The sequence below is a fragment of the Diorhabda carinulata genome, chromosome 8, assembly GCF_026250575.1.
Source record: "Diorhabda carinulata isolate Delta chromosome 8, icDioCari1.1, whole genome shotgun sequence".
NCBI classification, from domain to species: Eukaryota; Metazoa; Arthropoda; class Insecta; order Coleoptera; family Chrysomelidae; genus Diorhabda; species Diorhabda carinulata.
Window position 1 is genome coordinate 18,556,508 of NC_079467.1, and position 26,586 is coordinate 18,583,093.

The window sequence follows — 26,586 nt, forward strand, 5'->3', positions numbered from 1 at the left end:
AGATTCAAATACAAACAAAACGAAGCAAAGTGAAGGAAAGAATGTGAAAACTGTACTGTTAGATTAAATGCGATATTTATTATTAAATAAAAATATAAAACTACTTCTCCAAGTCAGACATTTCTAGATACTTTGTAAACACTTTCTCTAAAGCAGTTCACCTTGAATGCATTGTATTTCGTATTATAGCTAGAACCAATTAATTGATTGCGCAAATCTTATGTCTTATTTTTTTAATTGTTATTTTCAGCACATTCTTACGAATATCTTTTATTATTTCAGCGCTTAGCCCAAACCAGTGAGAAATTAGTCAATTTCAAGGCTCGTCTGATAACATCCCTCATCTAAGAAAATGATGCCATTTATTCCATAGACGTATTTCTATATTTTTTTTGTACAGAGATGTTTCTATATACCTACCCAAAGCTGTCGAGATTTTTAATAAACTCTACTACGATGGGTACATTATAGAAATTTGAAATTATCAGTTTTTAATTAATTTATCAACCCCTTTTTTTGTTATTTTATTTAAATTTGTATATAGCGATAGTATTCTTATTCGGATGTTGTCTTGAAATTTTATATCACTTTTCTTGCCAATTTCGCACCTTTTTCTATCTATTATATTCGAAAAAAACCAAGTTTTCCCTTAAAAACAAAAATTTCCCAATTAATTTTGATAAAGAAATAACTTTTCAATAATTATATTCCATCGTTATTTAAAAATTTCTCAATACAACCCTGTTACTATTTATTTTAATTTCTCGCACCAGTGAAATCAAAAGTGGGATAAAATTGTTTTTTTAATTTTCTTTTTTAATATTCTTGACTAATATTGAAACTTGGTATATGTATTATCTATATCTTCAATATTCTTTTGTGGAATATAATAACCTGAAGAATTGCTCACCTTAAAGCTATTAAAATGTCAAAAATGATTTATCTTGATCAGTGCAGAGCTGTAGATAGAATTTTTTGTTAATATCCTTGTATAGATGTATGATAAAAATAATTTTGTTATAATTTGTGTTACTATTGTAGATTTCTACTTGTAAATTGATTATATATTTTATTATTGTGAACATTTGAATAAAACTTTTTTTACTAATGTGTTTATCATTTTCCACTCCAATTTAACAAAAATTTTGGTGCCCTAGAACGTTTGTTGTGAAAAAGACAGTGTTTACAAAAAATATATGTTCAAGAATGACAACACTGTCCAAAACTTTTTTCTTTTTTTTTGAAAACTTTTTGAAGTTATGGATATTAGTTTTCAAGTCAGATAACGAGCTTGTTACCATCTAATGGTGTAAAAGATATATAGTTATTGATTTGGTAGTGGCAATAACTGTATTTTTAAAAGTAATTACCAGATATATGATTTTGGCAATGGCAAAGATTGCTTTCTAGTTTTTGAGGAGCTTTTCCTAGAATAAAACTTGTTTTCATATTTCACCATTTTCTACGAACAATAATAATCGTAGTATAAGAAAATCGCGCCCAATAGCGGTTTGAATTGTAGCAAAACCTGCCTTACGAATTCACAGGAGGGTTTTGTAGTGGTTTTTCTTATTTTTCAGCATTTTTATGAACAATTACAATATGAGTAGCAGAAAATGGCACCTAATAGTGATTACTTAAGAAAATACAGTACTTACAAAAAATTTTTATCCAAACAGGTTTAGGTTGTAGCAAAACCTACTTTTTGAGTTTTTGGGAGGGTTTCCTAGTAGTTTTTCCTATTCTTATCATTGTCTATGAACAATTACAATCTTAGTAACTGAAAATGGAACCGAATAGTGATTACTTAAGGAGAATACAATGTTCGCAAAAATTTTGTATCCAAGCCGATTTGGGTTGCACCAAAAACTGCTTTTTGAATTTCTAGTAGCGTTTCCTAGTAGTGTTTCTCATTTTCAGCATTTTTTATCAATAATTATAATCATAGTGATAGCAAATGGTACCCATAGTGATTACTTAAGGAGAATATATTGCTTACAATAAATTTTCATCCAAACAGGTTTGGGTTGTAGAAAAACTTGCTTTTCGACTTTCCAGAAGTTTTTCCCAGTAGTTGCTAATTCATTTTTAAGCATTTTTATAAACAATCATATTCTTAGTGACAAGAATTGGCAACTAATAGCGATTACTGAACAATAACACAGAGCTTACAAAAAATTTGAATTTGGCAATGGCAAATAGCTTTCTATTTTTTCAATAGCTTTATCCAGAAGTTTTCATCAGTTTTCACCATTTTACACAAAAACAATCTTAGTGATAAGAAATCTTCTTATTTACATCGCGTCTTCTTTTTACTTGTTAATCTTGTTAATGTTCATCCACTCATTTTCATACATTCTGCCCCAACCAACGTAGTCTTTTTACCCTTATTACTTATTGCTGATCTCTGCCTGTCCATATAACCTCTAAATCTCTGCGTTCGTTCTACTTCTCTATTTATCTTGGTTTGTACGTATCCCACCAAAAACTGTTCTTAGTACATCTCTCATGTATTTACCCTGTTTTTCCCTTTATTATTCGTGACCCAGCATTTACTACCATATAACATCAAATGTTATAAAACTACCCTATAAATTCTTAATTTCCCTACTCATGAAATCTCTTTGGCCCTTAATAGGTTTTCAAGAGCTCCTACTATTTTATTTCCTCTTGCCAATCTCTTATCGAATTCTTTAATTTCCCCACTTTTACCTAATGCTCTCACTCCTAGATAATCAAACTCTAGTACACTATCGAACCAGAGTTCAAATTTATATTCATACATATTTGGGTAGTAACAAATCTTGGTTTCCGGTTTTTTAGGACCTTTTTCTATTAGTTGTATTCATTTTTTAGCATTTTATATAACTAATAACAATCTAAATTAGCGACAATAGCGATTAGTCAACGAAAAACAGTGTCTCGAGGAAATTTGTGTTCAAGAAAATTTTCAAATTGACAAAAACTGTTCACTCCTTTTCTTTGAACTCGCTACTATTTTCTAGTCTTTCCCGTAATCAATGACTCAACTAAAGAGTAGATAAAGGCGCCCAAAAATTTTTAGTGGACGAAAAAAATGTTTTAAATTTTATTCCATAACACAAGTTGTAATTTAGCCATTTCTAAACAAATATTTATTTTGAAGTTACAAAAACTAGTTTAGGCGCTCCTATCAACTTTTCCAAGTAGTAGTCAACAACTATCATTGAACACAAGAGACACTGCTAACAAAATACTTTGGTCTAAGGACATTTTAGTAAAAGTAAAAATTGATTTGCACTTTTCACAAATTTTAGAGGTTAAAAAAACTATTTTTCGATTTCCTAGTAATAAATATGGTTTTTCAACATGTTTTGTATTCACACTTGGCGCTCAATAATGATTAATGAACAAGATGGTGTTTACAAAACATTTTGGTTCAAAGATATTCTGGTAGGAGCAGAAATTTCAACGTTCTCAAAATTATCCCATTGTGAATTGTGAACTAAAAAGTTTCTACTGCACTCAACAGTGTTTATTATCCAAGAGAAATGTTTTTTGAGGTTAAAAAAATTATTTTTGGTTCTTCTATTAATTTTTCCAACTTGTTAATAGTATTTTTCAATATTCTGTGTCGTCCAAAAACGATTATTGAACAGGACGAAATCACAAAAATAAATCAAGGAATTGAAGAAAAATAGTCAAGGTAATCTAAAGACATATTTTATTCAAACTTATTCGATAACATATCATTTACATATCTAGTACATTCTAGCATACGTTTTGCAGAACATTAAACGGTGTTCATTACAGATTGGATATTCGTAACCTGCGCAACCTTCGTTGGTTTTTTTGACACTTTTGCGTGAGCAGTCGGCTTATCTTACCCTTTTCAATAATTTTACCCGTTCATAGGCTCTTTCTCTACGAACGTCTAGGCCCAGAATTCCAACAATACCGATTTTCAAGGCACGACGCAAAGTAACCGACTCATAACGTTTGAGCAGATGCGTTTTGATCAGATGCAGTGAAATCTGTTCAAAGCACGTTATGGCAAAATACCTCTCGTTGCAGTTGTAGGATTTACGTTTACACCAACATAATCCGGGAATTTAACAAGGCCTAGTCCTTCATGCCGTAAAAGATCCGCATTGGCCACCAATTCGTCCTTCACATTACCGTATACGAATGACATATTTGTTCAAAAGTATATGTGCCTCCTTTTGTTCAGAAACTTCATCGCTTTTTTGAGCCTCTTGGTCCTCGAGAGATATTTCTCGCATTTTGTCGAGCAGCTCTTGCCGATTTATACGACTCCGAAGATTATAGACCATCTTCCTTAACACAAAATATTATTAGTTCATAAAGAAAAAAAAATTCACACTTTCAAAATATTTTCAAAAATTCAGAGCATTCAGAGCTTTAACTGTCACTCTGGGGTTGCTGATGACCCTACTTCAACTCAATCGAGTATCACAAATAGATTGACGCACTTGGCCTATTGGTAGGTATACTAGGCTAAAGAACAACTATCACTAGATGGCACTACGGACCCAGTTAAAGGTTAAATTTAAATATTGATAAACGAATATTTTTGTTTGTTTTCAATGGAGCCTAGCAGTTTTTATTGGACGGTAAAACAGTTGTTAAACGTTTTGGATATTGTGAAACAAAAAATACGTTTTACTCTAATTTTTTTATTCAATATCAAAAGCTACAAGTAAATATATTATTAAACCCTTTGGTAGTTTTTACAGAACATCTATTTTCTGTAAAACATGAGCTAATGGCTGAAATAACAATAAAATACTGAAAATTCCAATACTGCTCTAGTATTGACAATAGCTTACATTTATTAATATATAATTAATGATAAATCTTACAAAGATTGCCTACTTTAGGGAGAAAATTAAATTTCATTCGATAAACATATCTGAAAATTGAAAAAGATAGTCAATTATTTCTTTTTTGGGTAAAAAAAGTAAAATTTCTCATCAACTATATATGAAATTAATAAAGTACTCGCCTCCAGTCTCAACATTATATAAGTACTAAACATTGCACCTAAACTATAACTTATTATCTAAATTTTTCTATATTCACAAGAATTTAACACATTTATACAAAAAATTGAAGCGATTTGTAACATACAATGTTCGCATATCTTTAATTTATCAATTTGAAAAGACCACAAGTATTCAAAAATGCAAAAAACACTTCTCAATATATTTTTTAATTTAATTTATATTTTATAAAATACTGAGATGTAAAATGGAAATTTTATTGTTTCTGAATATAAAATTTTTCAAGAAAAATGAAAATATTAGAAATTTGGTAGTAATTTTGTTAAAAATGTTTTATTAGTTTTAAAAATGTGGTAATATTTGATTAATTTATCTACATTACCATATTTTTAAAACTAATAAAAGTTGGTTCAATTGAATGGAATCAACCAAAAAAATTGAAAATAGAATGTTTTCTTATTAAAAATATATTTATACAAAACATTTCCTCAAATCAATTAACAAATAGTGTCGAAATATCCTATAATATAAATAAATCAAAATCTTGTGGAATACATCAAACTTAATAACCAAACTACAAATTTTGCTTAATTATTTATCAAATTCTATTAAAATCATTGTTGATACCTATAAAAGTGAAAAAAAACTGCTACTGCTAACACAGCTTAGAAGCAGACGTCACTAAATATTTGCAATTTACACATTAATAGAGAACAATATTTTCCATAATATAAAAAAATTCTCATTTTCTAAATCGAATGAGTATACGTAATTTTTAAATCATAGTTAACGTTTATATTGTATAATATGTCAAAAACCTTCATAGAACTAAAGGTTAGAAATTTACCAATAAAAACTCGATGTAATAACACTGAGAAAAAGAATTTACTGTAAGTACTGAAAAACTATGTTAATATCCATTTTATTTTTTTAAGCTGACAAAAATCGTTGAACAGAATTTAGTAGTAGGGTGGTGTCACAGTCAAAAATTTCATAGAATAACACCGAGAAAAAGAATTTCGTGTACTAACCAACTCTATAAGTATCGTTTCAAGTTTTTCTACTCAAAAATGCACACATTTGACTGTAATTTGAACAGAATTTAGTAGTGGGAATAGTAGAAGAAAAAATTCGATACAACACTGAAAAATATAGTTTTGCGTTCTGACAAACTCTGTAAATATCTATTTAACTTTTTAGCTGCCAAAAATGGACGTTTTCAAATGAAATTTGTATAGAATTTACTAGTAGGAGTGGTACAGTCAAAAATTTGATAGAATTACACTGAGAAGAATAATATCGTTTCCTAACCAACCCTATAAGTATCGTTTCAATTTTTTTCTGATCAAAAATGCACATGTTCGACTGTAATTAGAACAGAAGTTTGTAGTCGGAGTAGTAGAGAAAAACATTGGATACAACAACACTAAGAAAAATAGTTTCGTGTATTGACAAATTCTAAATATCTATTTAATTTTTCTAGCTGCCAGAAATGGACGTTTTCGAATGAAATTTGTATAGGATTTAGTAGTAAGGGTGGCACAATCGAAAATTTGATAGAATCACACTGAGAAAAATAATTTGTTGTACTGATGATCTCTATAAACATCAATTCAATTTTGTTTCTATTAAAAAAATGCGCGTTTTCGAGTGAAAATTGAATGTAATTCGTAGTAGGAGTAGTAAAATCTGAAACCCGAGAGATTAACACTGAAAAAAATAATTTCGTGTACTGACTACTTCTTTATGTATCAATTTAATGGTTCAAGTTGCTAAAAATGCACATTTTCAAACAATTTCACGCACTGAAAAACTCTGTAAAGGTAGATTTAATATTTTTAAACGGCAAAAACGTACGTTTTCAAACAAAATTTGAACAAAATTCATAGTAGGAGTGAAAATGTTCGAATTAATTACACTAAGAAAATTAATTTCATGTACTGACCAACTCTGTAAGCATTGATTCAATATTTTCATGCAAAAAACGCACTTGTTCGAGTGAAATTCGAATAGAATTGGTAGTAAAATAAAAAATACGATATAAAAACACCGAGAAAAATAATTTATTGTACTGTAAGTATCGATTCAATTCTCTTAACTGCAAAGAATGAACATTTTCAAGTGAAATCCAAACCAAATCGAGAGCTTCTTTGGAGCACTAACAGCTACCAATACACTTTTGGCACATTTTCGGTGATAGAAATGCATATTTTATAAGAAATACTGATTCAATTGGAGAATAATTATACGAAAGATCGATAATAAATAAGTATGTACAATTTTTGTTGTCAATTTTTTTCTGTAAATATATACACATCGAAGCCGTATTTGTCATGGAAATCAGTGGTGGAATTAGACGGCCGAATGTTTTCCAATAATTTCCCCCGATTTGGAATGCACGAATTTACCGTCGAATTCCACGGACATCTGCTTTTCTTCGTGAAGAGGTTCTCGTTCATCCCTGCGAATAAATAATTGTTAATTTTTCAAAGTAAATTTATTACAAACCGGAATTAAACGCACATGCCGTGATGCAACATTCAAATAAAATCATTCGAAGCAAAGAAATTATAAATTTGCATACAGGGTACAACAAAAAAGTAATTTACGAGAAATTAAAATATCTAAATGGCAATCAGATATCAAATGTGCGATTTTTCTCAATTACTTTGAAATATAACTTCAGAAATATTAATGCAAATATTACTTGCACGTCTAACACAATAAGACGTTTTAAAGTTGTTCATATTTAGCACTAATAGTAGTTTTTTTTTGGAAATTATAGTTTAAACATCATAAATCAGTAACCAAGAATTTTTAAAATAAAATATGGTCCGCAAAGAAAATTTTTTTTATCCTAAAATTCATAAAAATACAACAGTGTAGTGCACAAATTTCTAAATAATGGTTTTTCATATTATCAATCCATTGAAAATCAATTTCTCAAAGTTTCGATTCAAACTTCCCGCTTAAACGCTCATTAGCAATATGGTGATGCACTGACGTCAGTACATAGTGAGTTTATCAACATTCGAGACAAATCTTTAATGTTTCACTTGTTTTTGTGTTATAAAATGTTTTTTAAAACTTATAAATGGTATGTGGTCGCTCAAGGTACTAATACTTCCTTGAAAACACCTGAAAAACTATTTTTCACGCACCTAGAGCAACAAAGGAACGAAAAAAGTAGTAACAATTTGCTCGAAGAGATATATTTATTTTTTTAACTTTACAATAAATATTTTGTGCCCAAAATTTATAGAAAAATAAATCAGTTTATTTATGTTATTCAGTTGTAAAATGACATGTAAAACTATACAGAGTGTTATTTAATTTTTTTATCATAAATAACATGGTATGAAAGACAGATATTGAATATTATTAATAAAGCATTATGAATTATGACAGTGCATAATTACTTAATTGATTAATTGATATCCTATATTATATAATTTTAATGTGAAAAAATAAGAGAATCACCAATCGAGCAAATAATATATATACTCAGAAAGATTTCACGGTTTCTAAATTCAGCAGCACAGAAATTATTAGCTACAAAGAGGCCTTCCACCATATTTTAATCAAGTTGGAACTATGTGTATAATTAAAAATAAAAATACACAAAAAAACCTGAATTTGGATATAAATTTTTCAGTAAATCACAAGAAAATCAAATTATTGTTCCATTGATAACAAAAACAAAGTGAGTTAATGGGGCGTTTACTATGTAATGACGTCATTCAATTTGTCTGTTTTTGATCACACGAAACGTTTAATCTTAATGAATTTCTTCTATTGAAATTATCATATTTTCAACATGAAATGACATTAAAAATTTTATGATGTATTTCTTAAGTCTAATGAAAACTCCGATACGAAAAATAAAATAGTTTACGTAAGAAAACCCAATATAACATAAAATTGAGATTGTTGACGTTTCCCAAATTTCGAAACTACTTGTAAAATTTGTTATCGTTCATTTATCGACTATGATATGCATCAATTTATATCATACGTTAGAGACCGGTAAGTAATATTTGTCTGCGCATGTCGATATTTGTATACTTCGAAATCGTATCCAAGATATTAAGGTTATTTATTTCTAAATAATAGACTTTTTTAATTACAATTTGGGATGAAAATGTTAAATTCAGAAAAGCACATTCAGAGTTAGGCAACATTTACCATACTCATCGCGTTCATTAATGCCGAATTTAGTTCTCCAAGTTTAAATTTGGAAATTGTGATTTCTCTAAGAAGACCAAAGACAAGCTAAAGGTAGAAATGAAAGCAAATTTGATTTTCATCGAACCGCTATTGAACATACACAAAAAGATGGCAAAATGTTGTAGATTATTGATAGAATATTAAGAAACCGTAATTACTTCCCGGTCCCCGTTTTAAAATCTAAAACACGTTACATGTCATGCTGTACATCATACAAAATCTTACATGGGGGAGGGAACCAACTTGATGGGTTGCGGTAGGTTCAAACTGCTTGGATGAGCCGGCGCAGCTTTGTAACTGCAATAAGGCAGCGGAAAACGCCAACTATATAAACTGAAAGTCTCCTGCTATGTATGTGTCATTTGGTTTGATTTAAGCAAAATTTAGCGTGAAAATTACAGTGTATAAAGCTAGCTGGTGCTTTAAATTGATTTAACCGAACTGAATCCACTACATTACTCGCCAATTGAAGTTTCCACACACTCGCATAACCGCGCATAAAGTTTTCGAAGAAATTAGTTTGTTATGACCTCTTACTATAATCGAAAAGTTCAACAAAATCTCAAGGTCGATTATAAAACGTTCTCTATCTACAAGCCTATCAAAAGTTGAGTTAAAAATAAATTTATGTAGACACAATTTTCTATATTCGATAGGAAGTTTCTCTATGTTTTCAACCTTGCTTTCTATAAGTAGTGCTCTCAAAATTTCTCCTATCTTTTATAATTTCTTTGGAAATTATTTTGACCAAATTTTGTAAGTAACTACATATAAAAAGAAAATTAAAACGATATGAGAAACATCGTGTAAAGAAATATCTACCAAAATTTCAAATTTGAAGAGAACGTTGCACAGCATGCGATGAAGAAACAAAAAAAGGCGACAAAAAGTGCAATGAGTATGTCTCAAGAAACAGCGACCTCGAAAACACCCGAATAGTAAAATAGAACTCATATCTGGCAACATTTTCCAATTTATAAATTCATTTTATAACCATGCGAGATGAAGCTTTCAAAATGAATTTTCCCCTGCACAAATACAATAACCATTCCTTATTAATCATTTTTCTGAAGCTCTCTCGAGTTGAATTCACCTTGAAACTGCTCAGAAACTCCCAAATTTTGTGCTTTACTACCTCATAACCATACGGTTCATGTTAGAACTTCGGTTTACTTCGAGCTATTCTCTATATTCTCTTATTCGGTTAACCACAATTCGCGATTAAAGTAGTGGACGTATAAAGGTGGATTTATAACCTCTACGTTCGCGCTCACGCTGACGCTCTCGTTGGCTTTATCTTCGACTTTACTTTGGCTAGGCGTTGGAACACGAACGCGGGCGTTTGTATTTATAAATCACACTTCGTGATCTGTTTAATTTATGTTTAACGAGGACGCCAACGCGAACACTAGCGTAAAAATTTATAATCTGACCTTAAGATTTACATGTTTCGCAAGCATTTGGCTTGGGATTCCCCAATTTCGACTAGAATTTCTGTACACAGTTAAAATAAAACTCGCTCTAAGCATTTATATATCGACGCGAGTTTAGTCATCCATAAACTCGTCCTAAACGCATTGTTTTATTTACATTCTGAATAAAAATATATTAAGTCAGACATAACCTCGATGTTCATTCACAACGCATTCGTTGATTTTTTCGGTACCTTAGTTTTTTATTTTATCACGTATTTAGATAAACATTGTTGCAGCATAGTTCTTTGTTTCGTGACGTGAGGTAATTTTTATCAATTTACACATCAACTTACCATATTATACAGTCGCTGGCCAAATTATTAGACGCAATGCAGTAATTGTATATTTAAAATATAATATTATTGATTTTCATTTAAAAGATTTGTTGCAGACTACATGTTTGTATTTATTTTTAACATATGGCAACACTTTGTTGACAAAATGATGCAAGAACGTAAACAATAAGTTCGTTCTAACCAATAAAAAATACCGTCCTTAGCACGGTGATGATTACATGAAATTTACGTCAATGGTTCGGTCAGACAACTTGTTCACTCTTCCGAGTGATCGCGAACGTCCGGTAACGGACTCAGCACTATAAGAAGAAGATGTATCATCTTAACTGTGTCGTTCCAACAATTAAACATCCCACAAAAGTGATAATTTGGTCAGACATCGGCAACAAGTGCACTGGACGTCTGAACGTCATAAAAGGAATAATGAGAAAAGATCAGTACAAAGAAGTATTACGAAATCGGTTTATACCGCAGCTCAAAGAACGATTTCCAAATGGAGAACTATTCACTTTTATGCCAAATGGAACCCCCTGTTACAGTGCTTGGTATGTTAAAGTTTTTTCTTAGCAGAAGAAAATATCCCTATGTTGGTTTGGCCGGATAATACCCCCGATATGAGCCCGATTCAAAATATATGAGAGCTGGTGAAAAGATGATTATTCATTTATGTGGAATCACCATCATCAAATTCAGGAGACAGTACAATTTTGTATTGACCCCATGCCGTGCGAAATTGAAGCTTTATTAGCGGGTAAAAATGGCTAAAAATATTGACTTTTATTTATGGTCAATTGATCGGATACTACTAGTGAAATTTTGAAGTGCGTCTAATAATTTGGCCAGGTACTGTATATAGAAATCTTCCTCACGAATAACTCTATCTATTGGTGAAAATCCGGTCGATAATTTATGATTTAATAACGAGTATAAAAAGCCACTGTAAAAATAATTGCAGTATTATCAAAGGGACGGTCCAGTTTTAAGAATCAAAAGTTTTATAAAAGATTTTTTCGAGTGTAAAATAAATATATTCGTGTTTTTGTGATGAAAAAAATTAGTATACGGTTTAACATATTCGACGTACCTTCCCAATTTGGGATCCTCTTCGTCGGTGTGTTTGGATCTACTGCAGCATAACGCTATAATACCCAGTCTGTTTATGAAGAAACAAGTTAGATCCAATATTATTAGTACTAAAATGATAGCGGCAATCACTATACCAACAATAGTGGCACTACTCATGGCTGCGGAACGCACTGGTACTATTGGATCAATACCTAACGAAACAGAGGAAATCGTGTTAGTTTTTTGAATTGTTATTAATTGAAATGAAGGTGTTTTTGTGAGTATTTATTATATTCATTTGAGCTGTGTTCGTTAAGACAATGTTGCAATTATTATTAACAAATGAAGGAAATTGAGTGAATGTTACAAGAAAATTTCCGCAACTGTAATTATCTTAAACATTTTCAATATTTACTATATTATTTATAGATAACTGCAATTATCATAAAAACACTCAAAAAGTGGAAAATATATCGAAAAGAGTGGTCGATAGAGGATAGGGTCGTACAGATTGAAACCCACATGGAATATCTTTCAAGCCAAAATTTACGCAATAGAAAAAACTGCTAGGAGTGCTAGGTACCTGGATACTAAGTGTAAAGAAACAAAAAATATAGGCTTGCAAAAATCGGAACGAAGAGAGAGGATGCCAAAGGGTTAATGGCACATGAATCAGAGCAAAACATCAGAATATATGGTCAAAGATAAATGATTTTATTATATCTAAAGCCATTTGCTCAAGAAGAAAAGATAAAATATGATAAAAGAGTCACGAAAAAACTCAATCCAGAAGATCAGTGTTCGTGCTGTAGGCATAAGATTTTTGCATTCAAACGATCCAACAAATCTATGTAATATTCGCTATTGATTGTATCCCCGTTTTGGAGATAGTCGATGGACAATATTCCTGGCGCATCCCAAAATACTGAAGCCGTAACCTTCCCAACTGACTATTCAGCTTCGGACGTGATTCACCGGCTGCAGTCTATTCAGATGATGACCGTTTTGATTCCGGAGTTAAGTGATGTATTTATTGTCACATATAGTCACAAATCTGATTTTTTACATGTAAACATGGCCAAACACTACTCTGAATCATCAACACGTTGCTGTTTTTGATCGAATGTGAGTAAACGCGGCACCCACTTTGAAAAACTGTCTCATGGTCAAATGTTCACACATTGCCTTCTGATATATTTAAGGCCTCACGTTTCTCATGCACTTTCAATTCACGATCAGATATAACCAATTTGTGGCCTTTCTTGAAGTAACCACCTCAATTGGACGACCAGAACGTTCACCATCAACGGCGCCTGTACGACCAAATTTAAATTTAGCAAGCCAATAACAAATGATTTTTTTTGGATGGAGTAGAATCCATATAAAAGTTTTAAAGCCACTGCTGAGCTTATACAGTATTGTTTTCATCAAGAAGCAATTATAAATTAACACACGAAATTGTTTTGAAAATAACAAAAGTAGCTTCACTTAAATGGCTGTCATTTTTTTCTGACTAATCGAAATGTCATGAAATTCTTCACTTTCGAAAGTTGCTACTTCATACACGTCATATGGATTGGACAATAGCAGCGCCATCTATGTGTCAGTCACACGACTTATTGAGTGATATTACACTTTACAAATTTGGAAATTTTTCGAGACAGCAGTTATATTTGAATTCAAGACGTCATTTTACATGAGTATCCCAAATAATAGTGTTGGGACTTGATTAATTTTTACCAGTGTAATTTGTGTAAATGAAACCGTAAACTTTTTGTTTATTTGTACTATTGATAGAATTAATAATAAAAAAATAATTGCAACATTTAAACAGAGTATTCTTGTTAATAGTAACACATGTAGATGGAAAAAAATAACCAAGCACAGTTTTCTACACCATAAACACCAGAAAATTAGACATTTTTTCAATATGTACATATATCGATATAATATTCGGTTTATATTAAATGAATGTCAATTTCTATCTATATTTTCAAGTATATATCAAAAATTTTCTGAAAAAAATAATAAGAAAATATTCAAAAGTAATAGCTGAAAATTATTCTTTAGGATTATAAAATATCGTCCAGGAGAACAATAATTAAAATTACCAGGAATAACATTTTTCCAAAGTGTACTTAAACTACAAAAAAAATTTGAGAAGTAATTTATTCGATTCTCTATAACTCCTAAATAAAGTAGATCAATTAATAAGTTTATTGTAAAAATTATAGTAACACGGGAGCGCCACCTAGCGACTAATAGATGTAACACAGTATAGTGTTGAACAGAAGCTGCCTACTAAATATCTTGTAATGCCTCTTCCTCTAACTATATTATTGCCTTCATGATTTGATGATATCCCCTTTTCTTATTATAGCTTTGATGGTCTTTGTAGATAATTTATCAATCCCACTTCTTCTAGAAAATTCATAATGTAGTAGGTCTCTAGCTACCAAAGAATTTCATCTTGTATTTCATGCGCTCTAAGGTACAATACTCGAGTTTGACAAACGTAACTTCATCACCCTTTTCTTAAAATTTAGCACCAAGGTGATTACAAAGATCCAGATCTCCTCCTTCTCAATCATTTTTTATCAAGGGTAAATTTCTCAATCTTTTACGTCCACTCAGCATACCGGAAACAATGCATTCAATCAATTTTTCTTTCTCTCAGTACTGATCGTGTCCATGTCTTACTGGTAATTTCGTTTGTTAATATTTCCTTCCTTTCTGTCGTCCAGCTCTTCACCCTCATAATTAACCTGTGAAGTCATCGTCAACTAATTTAGGTGCTTCATCCGCTACCTCCAAAGGTTATATTCTCTTTCTTCTTTTTCACTGATCAGTTGCACCCATTTCGATAAAAACTTTCTCATAGAAAAATGTTCAACAAAAGTACTACTACTGCAAATTATTTTGTGGGCTTTTTTCTGGGACAACAGCTTCATTGCTCCATTGTTTATCGTCAGAGGAAAGTTTGAGTAACACTTGCTTGACATATTATCTTTCCATCAAAAAACAATTTTTCTCAGTATATCAAAAGTGATATAGCACTGGTGGTGCCAGGTCTTGGTTTTATTGAGTGATAATGCTAGAAAAAAATAAGTGAATCAATGGAAAATGATAAAGAAAAGTATTATAAATTCGTCAGAAACCAATTTCTTTGAGTCGTGCTGTATATATGTTTTCCTTAAAAGTACTGAAAACCTTGGAGGTCAAAACATGACTTTTGGATGACCTGTTTAGAGTTTGTGGAGAGGTGCCTGCTCGTTGAATTTCAATACGTTAAAACATTATGAAGATGTCCTCGAGACACAACCAGAAATGTGGTACTTGCTGTCTGATGTACGACTTTTCACAAAGATTCTTCGTCTCAACTGGTTCTAATTTTTTTGGGTCATGCTGTATATACATCTTCCTTGAAGGAAACAAAAACCTTGGAGGTCAAAACATGACTTTTTGATGGCCGGTTTAGAGTTTGCAGTATGTGAAGAGGCGCCTACTCGTTGAATTTCAATACGTTTAAACATTATGGAGATGTTCTTAAGACACAACCAGAAATGTGGTACTTCTTGTCTGATGTACGAGTTGGTTCAAAGGTTCTTTGTCTCAACTGGTTCCTATTTCTTAGGGTCTTCTAGTACACTTTCTTTAGAGGTATCAAAATGCATGGGTTTTGAATCAATACTTCTGGATGGTTAATTTGGAGTGTGCTTTATGTGAAACGTCGCCTGCTCGTTAAAACAAAGTTTTCTCATCTATTGCAACAAAAAAATCGAAATTTAGTAATAGAAAATTGTTTGCCATATCAAAAAGCAATTTTTTAAAGGGCATTTGGAAGATATTTATATTGAGAGACGCTCATTCAGCCCTGCCGTCATTATGAGAAATTGCAATGTTGTTTGTTGATTTTTTGGTAAGAATGAGACTTCCAAAGGACCAGTATTATTCAGTTTCGTATTCATAGTTTGAATTTATGAATTCCTCTCGCCTTATTCATGTCCTGAAGGTCATAATAGTGCGTTGTCCATTGAAACTAATGTCCCAGTGTTGCTTTAACTTTTGACCTAGCTTCCACTACTTTCTTTACGTCATATTAATAAAAAAAAAGAAAAAAACGCACCAAATAAGGGGATTAATGATTTAAATTATAGATACACATTGAAATAATGTCCAGACAGTTGTTTCAGGGAGATTAAAAAAACTATCACCAAAAAATAGAAAAAAAATTTTTGGTTGTTACATGGAAAAGAGGTACATACTATTTTTGGTTATAAAATATTAATGTTTTTAATGATTTTTTTTATTTTGTTCATTTTTCGACAAATTCAAGATAAAATGAAAATTTCAAACCTATTTTGGTTGAAAAAAATTTTGAAATCATAAATTTTAAGATTTGTTTCCGAAACATTGTACTTATAAAATTAATTTTGAAAGTACATACAAAATGAACAATTTGAAAAAATAATAACTGATTATCATAATTTAAACAATTTTCGAAAATTATTCAAATGTTTTTAGGTTAGGGGTTTCTTTTCTTCGCGATTCATGTTTAATAAGTACATAAAAAATTGTTTGTTGTTAATTATATTTTTTTTTTTCGACAACCAAACTTGATTTTAGTAGTTAAGTTCTGATTTTACCTTGAATGCATCAAAAAAATAATTAAATATATGAATTTCACGATTTTTTATGTCCAAAAATAGTGGACCCCTCTTCCAAAAGTTTAACAAAATTCTTTAAAACTCTTTTTACACCCCCTGTAAAAAAATTATCATTATAATAAAAATGTTGTTCTCAAAAATTTGTACAGTTGAATCCTTAAAATTTTTGAGAGCATACACTTGACGGTACATTCTAAATCTATTTCTAATACAGAACATGCTGGTATTGGAAGAAGAATCTTAGTTCTGTTTATATATAAGGAGAATTGTGAATAGAGAAATAGATATAATCCGTTTTTATTGTATGTATGTGTTCTGAATTTTGTGTATTTACAAATATACACATGCCATAACCTCAAAATTTGAACAAAAAAAGCACGGTTAAAGAAACTTCGACATTCGTTAGTGCAAGCAATAAAAACTAAATTAAAACATGCTCTAATAATTCCAACTATATGCAACTGGAATTTTTAAAGAATCTATTTAAAGCTACGTACACTTTTGATGGTGATTGTCCATTGAACTTTTTTTTCACTCAAGCTGCTTTCCGACACTTCACAAAAATACAAAGCGCAAAAACATTTAAACACAAGCGAATTTTCATCATTTTTTTATTGTTTTTTACGAAAAACTGACATTTTTTTATAAACATCAAATACAGATGGAATTCTTCGTCGAAATTATTTATTGTCCAACTATAGAAATGTTAAAATTTTAATTATACGAAATGTTACAAATTATAATTTTTTTTTTAAATATCTAACTAAAAACGTGCAAAAACATGCTGTTAAACAAAAAATTAAAAGGATATCGGTATTCTTACAACATATTTGATAAAATTTTCAGTCTTAACAACATTGATATACGGTTTGTCCCTAAAAATTGTATACAAATGGACATATTTATTATTATGAATTTTGAGAAACAATCATATTTCATAAAAAACGCCGCATATATTGAAGCCTAAAATGAAACTATATTGTTTTATATAATATACAAGGTGCGTCCAAATACAAAGAAAAGAAAATAATGTCATCATTAAATCAAAAAATTATTGATAGTATACAAAATATTTTGAATTTTAGCTCATAAATATTTTTTTCTACGTATTTTTCAAATTTTAATTCACGTGCTTTCAGGTGTAGTTTCGATTTTACTGGAAATTTGTTCAAAACTAACTTTTGATTAGAGACGATAATCCGTAAAAAGAATTTGATTCCTGTCGAGATATTTTGAGTCGAAAGAATAGGTTTACGTAAAAAACGTTTACAACCTTTTTACAGAACTTTTCAACAGCTTTTTTTCTTGTTTAAATGTTTTTTCAATTAAATCAATATTTTAGGAGATATTCAATAAAAATTCAAAGGGGGCTGGGGAACAAACGAAGATTTATAGGATTCTCTTTTCTCATCAAGTTTTATTAACAATTCCATCGAAATTGGAACTTTAACCCAAATGTCATTTGAAATTCCATACTAGATCTCATTTTATAAGGAACATGAAATAAACTGCATGAACCATAAGACAAAATTATTAAACTAGTATATTGACTAGTGTGCAAAATTTTGAATTAACTATAATGTAAAATGGAGTTCAAATATTTCAAACTCGATGATCCTGAAAATATTAATTACAGGCATTTATTGAATTAGTCTTCGGTTCTTAACAAATGTGGAGAATTATGAATTTATCGGTTGGTTTGAATTAGATATTCGTGATCAAATATACTAATTAATGTATCCTAGTAAACCTGGTAATGAAAATGATGAGAATTTATTAAATTAGTGTATTTCCAATAGACCTGCACGTGTGTGTAAAATTTTTAGTTGATTTGGGTGAAAATCAAGTGCAAACGTTTTATTAAATTTTATCCTGATGATTCTATTAATCCTTACAAGGATAAAGTTACAAAAATATGAAATTTTTGTATTATTATTATCGGACTTTAAAGTGTTAAAAATTTTGAACCGATGTATAGGTTAAGAGTAGGCAAAAAACGATAAATTTCGTTAAACTATAATCCTGGTGGGACCGTCGAGGATAATACCATTTATGAAATTATTGCATCGTTATTAATCCTTATTTTAGAAAAGTATACAATACATGCTTGTAATGAATATAATTTTATAAATAATCGGTTTTCTTGATTTTTTGGTTGAATATTTTTATAAGAAAGAGTAAAAAATAGTAAAAATAGTAGATAAACATCATGTCAAAAATATTTTGTTATTTTAATAGGAAGATACAAATTACTCTGGCCTACAAGGTCTTTAGACAGTACCCCACTAGCCTTTTTCTGATCTAAATATTGAAAAAGAAAATGTATAACTTTAAAAATGTTAACCATCTTCAAAAATAATTAGGAAAATATGTAAAATTTTAACTATAGGTTTAGCTCTTCATGTTTTTTGATACACCCTATATATTATTTAAAAATATAAATCTAATAGTTGTATTTTTAAGTTTTATGAAGTGAAAAGGTTTTTATGAAATACGACTAACCTAAATATAAATAAGTTTCTACTTCAACAAATTTTTTTGGTATATATACGAGGTGTATTCCAAAAATTTTCAAAATATGTTAATTTCACAAGTTTGGGGTGTTAGTATGTAATTTTTTGTATTAATACATACTCATAGAGCATGATAATTTTTTTACTGTTTCTATTATTATTAATTTTGTTTACTAGACAAATAAATCAAAGAATTTGTATCAAATTTTGCGATAAAAATCAAATAGAATATGTGAAATACGAACAAAGTTTCATAATGAAACTAAATGAAACAAGAATGTACGTATATCAGAAACTTTTCCGGCATAATGAAAGTTCCACTTTCTCAAATCCCGATGGAAACAGGAAAAATGTGAAAGAAATGGTAGGGGAAGAAATATCATCATGATTCACTAAATTGTTCACCTGATATATGTCTAAGTGATTTTTTTTATTTCCAAAATTGAACTGAACCTTTATCGTTCTACAATCATAGATGATACTGAAAGGATGTCACATAGTTTAAGTTTCAGTAGTTTCATGAGAACTAGACATTTTATGAACACACCTTGTATATATTTTGAGTTTAAATTGATTTTTCTCTATAATAGAATTTTAAATACATAACACTTGTGGAAACTATAAAAATATTATACCCATGCAAATGAGGACGTGAAAAAATAAATAGAAGGAAAAAATAGTGAAAAACAAAGAAAAATTTCAAAAAAGTACATAGAAATTTAATAAAAAATAGTAACAAAAACTCAAAATTGAGCGAAGAATATTGACAAGGGTGCTCAACGTGAACTTTGAATTGACCATCATCAATTCGAGTTGAAAGAATAAGAGATAAAGGAGATAAAGCAATTAAACACAGAACTGAAACATGTTAAAAAGTTAATTAGTTTGTAAAACATTTAAGTAGAAAAAAATGAAAGTCTACTCTTGAAGCTGCATTTCTTACAAACTCTTTTTTTTTGGGATTGCGTTTACAGAAAAATTGTTTCAATTTACTTCTTTCCTACTTTTCAAATAGCCCTTGTATAAAATACGAAAAATGTGGGAATAAAAAAGCCGCAGAACAGGCAAGAGAAATAAATAGATTTAAAGTTTAAAAAGACACTAAGAGATGTAATAAAAAATTCATAATTCATGGAATATTTGGAAAAAAATTGATTTAATGTATTATAATTTCAAATATGAATAAATTTTTTCAACTATTTTATATTAATAAAAATTAACCAATTTTAAAATTTATAACCATCTTAACGTGAAATATAATTCGTATATATACACAATAACATTTATTCTATAGTAGATTCCAAATCATTATGTAAAAAATTGTCGTTTCAAATATGTGGTAAAAATATTAACAAAAAAAACTTAAGCTGATCGTTTATTCCTAGATTCTATTCAATATACAATTAGACAACTAGTACATTTTTAATTTAGTTCAATTTCATAAAATCTAACTATGATTGGCAATTGGGGAAGAGGATTTACAATATTATTTATTATTCACTCTCATTCATACCATTTCTAACATTCTCCGAAATACTTACTAAATATTCAATCATTTTTATAATTGATCAGGGACATTAAATTTTCAATTTCATCTAGTTGATATACTGATAATTTAAACATCTTCCATTTACAATAGCAATCAAAAACTAGGGAGAGTATAAGCAAATTATAGGGGGGTTGAAACTTTTTTTCAACTTTTTTCGCAGTGTATAATAAATCGAGAGTGTTGTGTACAAGGAAACATGGAAAAATGATGGAGACACCTAAAGTAGGACCTGAGACAAATTGGAAACATCAACTGGAACCAATCTTCAAACCTTGGCATCGAAGTAGAAGACACAAATAAAGTGAAAATGATGAGAGGATTCAGTGAAGCCTTATTTGGAGCAGAAAAAGTTATAATGCTAAATACAGTCTACACAACATCAGATATGCAGATGGCACCATTATATATGCTGATAATATAAAAGAGTTGAAAAGCCTGATTGATTGTCACGGATAACCACAAGAAAAAGAATTGTGTACAAATTACAAGTGAATCCGAGGAAGTTACAACCGACTCGGATACTATGCAATATCTTTATTTGGACACTGATCCAGATCCCTTTGTTATAAAGCCAATTATGAAGATTCGAACGATAGGAGACAAGCAGGCAGTATTTCACATAACCACCAGAGAAACGACGACGTAAAACAAATTTGTCTGATGTTATTAGATGCGATTGGAAAGAATGATAACTGATTATCAGGTAAACGAAATTGTCAAAAGAAATCCTTCAGGTAAATCACATAGAGATGGTATGAAAGCTGGACAAGGATTGAGACCGAAATGTGGTTTCGAAATAGATGAAAAAATAAAACTAAACCGTATTACACGAAATCACCAGAGAAACAACGATGTAAGACAAATTTGCGTGATGCTATTAGATGCCATTAAGAAGAATGATGATTCATGATCAGATAAACGAAATTGTCAAAAAAACCTTCAGGTAAATCACATAGAAATGGTATGAAAACTAGACAAGGATTAAGACTGAAACGTCGTTTCAAAGCAGGACCATTTAATACTAAAAGAAGCAGAATCTTTTCCTCATTATAATACAAATTATTCTTGTTGCTATATGTTTTATTTTGATTTGCGTAAACACCTTATTTTCGTTTATTTTGAAATTTTGTTATGCGGAAGCTTAAAAAGGACTTGTTCGAGTCGATGCGTTTCATATTTTATTAAAATTATCAATATCACTTATTCCCCTCAATCGATGCCGCTTTTAAGCTGCAATTATAAATGGGAGAGCTATAACTATTGATTTATGTCGAAACTTGTATCTCTATGTTTAGACAGTGGCGATTATAAACAGAAAACTTCGTCCATGCGCCATGTTATGTCTTATATATAAATGGATATGATAATAATGAACCAAACAACATTTTTTAACAAAAATTAGTTAAAAAAATTTTAAAATTATTGATTGAAAAATAATCTTCTGGATAAAATTGACGCTCCACATTTAATCAACACGAAATTTATAATAAAATTGTTTTGCGTCTTTAAACTCGAAAAATAGATAAAAAAATTGTTAAAACAATATAAATGCGACAATTTTATCATTACATTTAAGCATACTAGTTATTACATGCTTAATAAAAGTTTGTGGCCACCAGCAGTCGGTTGTGATTGACAGCGGGGGATCCACGACTTTTTTGAGCTCGTGCCACTGATGTTTCATATCTGTCCAATCTAACGAATAGATATCAACAGCAATAACATGGCTAGGAACATGAAATAAGGACCAAGACAATGAGCAGAAGACATTATATGTTCCAACCTTGTACAGGTATTAATTTAAAGCCATTGACAGAAGGAGCTTTAGCTGAGATATCGAGGCTTCCAAATTTGTCCTCCAACTTTCACCAGACACATTCACTTTAATTTAGGCCTTTATGTGTAACTCATAGTTTCATTAAAAAGTAGATTTTTTATCCAATATTTCACTAGTCTGATTCTGAGTTAATTGAAACACTAAATTTGATATTTTTTGGTTAGTAGAGGCTATTGTATAATCCTGATTCATGTACATGAGATTTCTTGGCACGTTTTCTACATTGTTCTGGTCTTTGGTTATGAGATCTCGTCTCACAAAAAAACTTATGCTGAAATAGGGTCTTCCTAGTCCAGAATCGATGTTAGTACAGCTTCCTTCAATAATATAATTCTTTGGTGATAAATCTAATGTTTTATAAACAAGAATGGTGCGTTAATTTTTTTCCAGAAAGAATTTAAAGTAAAAAAAAGCACAAAATGATTGTTTTGTTGAAATATGCTGGTTCCTATTTGGGACAAAAATATTTTTTCGACTTCATTTACGTGTTAACGTTCGTCAAAATGATGAATTATAAAAATGATTTCATAAAATTTATATAGAGAAAACGTTCGACGATATTTTCGATTCATATATAAAAATATAAAATAAATTTAGGGAAACAAAAAAAATATGGATAAAAATGATGATCGAACTAAACTAAATGAAAATGAAGCCCAATAAAAACGGATTTAACGTGAAAAGCTGCAATAACTATGTAGGCAAAAATTAAAAAAAAATAACGAAATGTAGCCATGCTTTGGTGCTTAAATCAAATATGAAATGTAAATTTTCAAAAATCAGTACCAATTTCAAATTTGATTGATTATTAAATTAATTTTTATATTATATTTTATAAAAAAAGGAAGAATAGAAGAAAATAAGAAACAAAAACAATTGAATAAAAAATATTGTTTCCGAGTAGGCGTAGAAAAAAAAATTATTCTATGTAAATATCAAAGGGATCAGATTTATGACTTTATACTAAAGAAAAATACTAATGAATGATTGAAAATATAATAAAACAGAAATGACATGAGGCTTTAAACAATGAATAAAACATGTCTTTTTACCTATTATTCCATAAAAAAAGTTACAATCGAAAATTAGAAGTAATTTGAAGATAATTCAAGGTGTGGACCAAACGACGGATAAATTTTTATACTATTTAAATTGTATCAACTTTATTGAGACCGTAATTGCAATGTCCGTCGTGAAACATAGATGCAATGACGTTATTCCTTCAAAAAAAGTATCACAGAATGTAACAAAATGTTGTAATTTGTTTTTTGTTACAATCTAGTAACTTTAAGGACGATTTATAATCAGTTGAGGACGAGAAAAGGTTCGAGCTAAATAACAAATGAAAATATAGGAAGAGTAAATATTTTAGAATATGATTAACTATTAAAGAAGTTGATGAAGATGAAGATTTTAAGAGAGATGATTTTCAAATGGAAATATTTGTTTTTTATTAAATATTAAAAAGCGATGACACTGTTATCAACCACGACGGAGACCTTCTTATCATGGAAGTAACGTTGGGATGTATTAACCAGAACAGTACTTTGACACTGATTATTTTCTCGCGCAGACACCTTGTTTTCTTTTGGTTCCATAAAATCGAAAACACATCCTACTCCAATGATTTTTTTAAATCTTTGTAGTTCACTTCTGATTTACGAAAAAAAAAATATGAAAAATATCTCACTTGGATGTTTCATATGGTTTTATCACTGTTATCATCTGGTTTATTCCAGGAATGACCCTGATATAGGAACAAATTTCCTCTGCATGACTAGAATTGTGGTGATTTTAAGAAGATTTGGTTTCGTAGGGCACTCGTACATTGTGTGTATATCCGACCACTATTGTAGAGGGAATTAAATTTGGGAACGTGGGAAACTTGTTCACGCATTCGACAAATGACTAAATCTTTTTGGTAATTATGTCATTACAAAACTTTTGATAACAAGTTTCTTTATATGAGTTTATATTTTTTTACCATATGTTAAATGTACCATTTTTTATAAGAAATAACTGAGACAGTCGAAATGAGTGATTGAAAAGTTTTATTATCAAAAATATGTCACCGATCAAACCAAAATATTTAAAAAAGACGTTAATACAAATATTGTACGACCCACCTGTAGGTAAGTTGATAAGTTTGGTCGTATATCGCTTTAGAATTATGGAAAAAGAACAAGAAATGTTTTTATAAAGATTTTAACTAATAAAGAAGATTTCTAATCACGGAATCGAAGTTGGGATAAATTTTTAAACACACCATATATATACTATTAAATATTTATAATTTTTCATATTCCTATTTTTGGGATATTATGAAAAATGGGAAGTATAACAAATTGAATCGTCTATTGATGATGGAGAAATAATTCGAAACTGGTACTGATTTTTTTAAAATGGAATGTCGACGTCATGCAAAGATGATTGAAATATTTTTTTTTCTTTGGAATATGACTAATTGAGTGGATAAAGCTCAAAACTAGCTTTTTTTAAATAATAATTTCTTTTTATATCAACATATTTGTAAACCAGATAAACATTTTTTCGGCCTACATAAACGTAGGAATTAAAAAAAAATTGAATACAAAATTAGGTAACTCAATTTGAAAAATAAAATTTTTATATACAAAGTGTGCAATAATCAAAGAAAATGATTGAGGTAAATTTGTATAAAACTTGTTTCTTATTATATAACTTGCCGTAACTTATTTGCCACAACTCGAATTATACTGAATGTTTATACAAAAAATTTTAATCGTCGTCAAAATGACAAAAGCGTTGATTTATTTATAAATGTTTTAATAGAGTCTGGACCTGGCCAAAATATAAGAAATTTTTAAAAAAGTACGGGGACTAAAAATAGATCGAGATAATTAGATGAGTTGGGGATGGATTTGTGAGAAACTGGGTACAAATGTTTTTGGATAGAGAGAACTAGAGTCCGGACCAAATTAGAAGAAATTAGAAGATAGAGACGCGGCTGGATCTAAATAGATAGTAATTCGAAGGGGGATGAAGATACTATACACATTCTATCTATAAATTTTTTGATAAATTGATTGCGATAAAAAAGTTTCAAAAAGAAATAATAAATATCCAAATTATTTCGATACTAGTTATGAATATTTTATCCACTCTGTTACTTAACAAGGTTTTATTTACACTTTTGGTGCGGGGATCGTTTTTAGAACACATAATTTAACACACCAATTTTTTTTATATATAGTTTTTGTTCTTTCTGATTAATTTTTTATAACTATTTTTCGAATATTTAGCACCATTGAAAATATAGCACGAAAACCGTCACTATAATAGTCATAGCAGCTTGTAGAGGGCGTAACGAGCGTATTGTCGTCGCTGAGTTCCAATACAACCCTGAAGAGGCTAAGGAAATGAGATTTTGCGTTAATTATTTATTGACAGATGCCAAAAATATCATTTCTTTATATATAAACAAACATTTTAAATGGAATTGAAAAAAATTACGTATCAATTTTTAGCAGCTATCAAAGTTTTACACTTAATTAAAAAAATTTCATCAATTTCGTTGTTCTGGACAAAAAAAATTAGTTGAATATCGTTGGATGAAAACAGCATAAAAATATTTTCAAAAAATATTCACATTAAAATTACAAGGTACCTAAAATTTTTCGATTTTGTAAAATTTTTACTTATAAAAAAATAAATTCAATTTCTACATGTGAATAAATTGAAAAAAGCAAAAAAATCAACACAAACATTTGGTAAAACAATTTTCCTATTACAGTTCTGTTTTCCGATAGATACGAAATTATATGCAATTTTCTATTTACCAACGATCTATTTTTATTTGGTTAAATTATTATCACCACTCTTAATTTCCATAACGAATTTTCACATTAATAAACCTAAACATTCCACCAAAACAAAAATAAAAACTGTCGAACTTAATTTTATACCGCGATTAAT

General features: G+C 29.6%; 2 protein-coding genes across 6 annotated transcripts in view; one reads left to right on the forward strand and one right to left on the reverse strand.

The window, feature by feature from the left end:
* The window catches only part of LOC130897179 (uncharacterized), a 55,691-nt gene extending 54,583 nt beyond the window's left edge, over positions 1-1,108 (forward strand). For both annotated transcript variants that reach the window (XM_057805904.1, XM_057805905.1), the window contains one exon: positions 283-1,108. In XM_057805904.1, coding sequence (XP_057661887.1) covers positions 283-348 — 66 coding nt within the window. In that variant the 3' untranslated portion in view covers positions 349-1,108. The remainder of the gene's footprint in view (positions 1-282) is intronic.
* A 4,815-nt stretch (positions 1,109-5,923) lies between these two features.
* LOC130897171 (fasciclin-2) overlaps positions 5,924-26,586 on the reverse strand; it is a 274,310-nt gene continuing 253,647 nt past the window's right edge. For 2 of the 4 annotated variants that reach the window (XM_057805892.1, XM_057805891.1), the window contains 2 exons: positions 12,086-12,278; positions 5,924-7,464 (listed from right to left, as the gene is read on the reverse strand). In XM_057805892.1, the coding sequence (XP_057661875.1) occupies positions 7,356-7,464; positions 12,086-12,278 (302 nt within the window). In that variant the 3' untranslated portion in view covers positions 5,924-7,355. Of the gene's footprint in view, positions 7,465-12,085; positions 12,279-22,777; positions 26,023-26,586 lie in introns of those variants that run through there. The other 2 variants (XM_057805894.1, XM_057805893.1) reach the window with 1 other exon arrangement.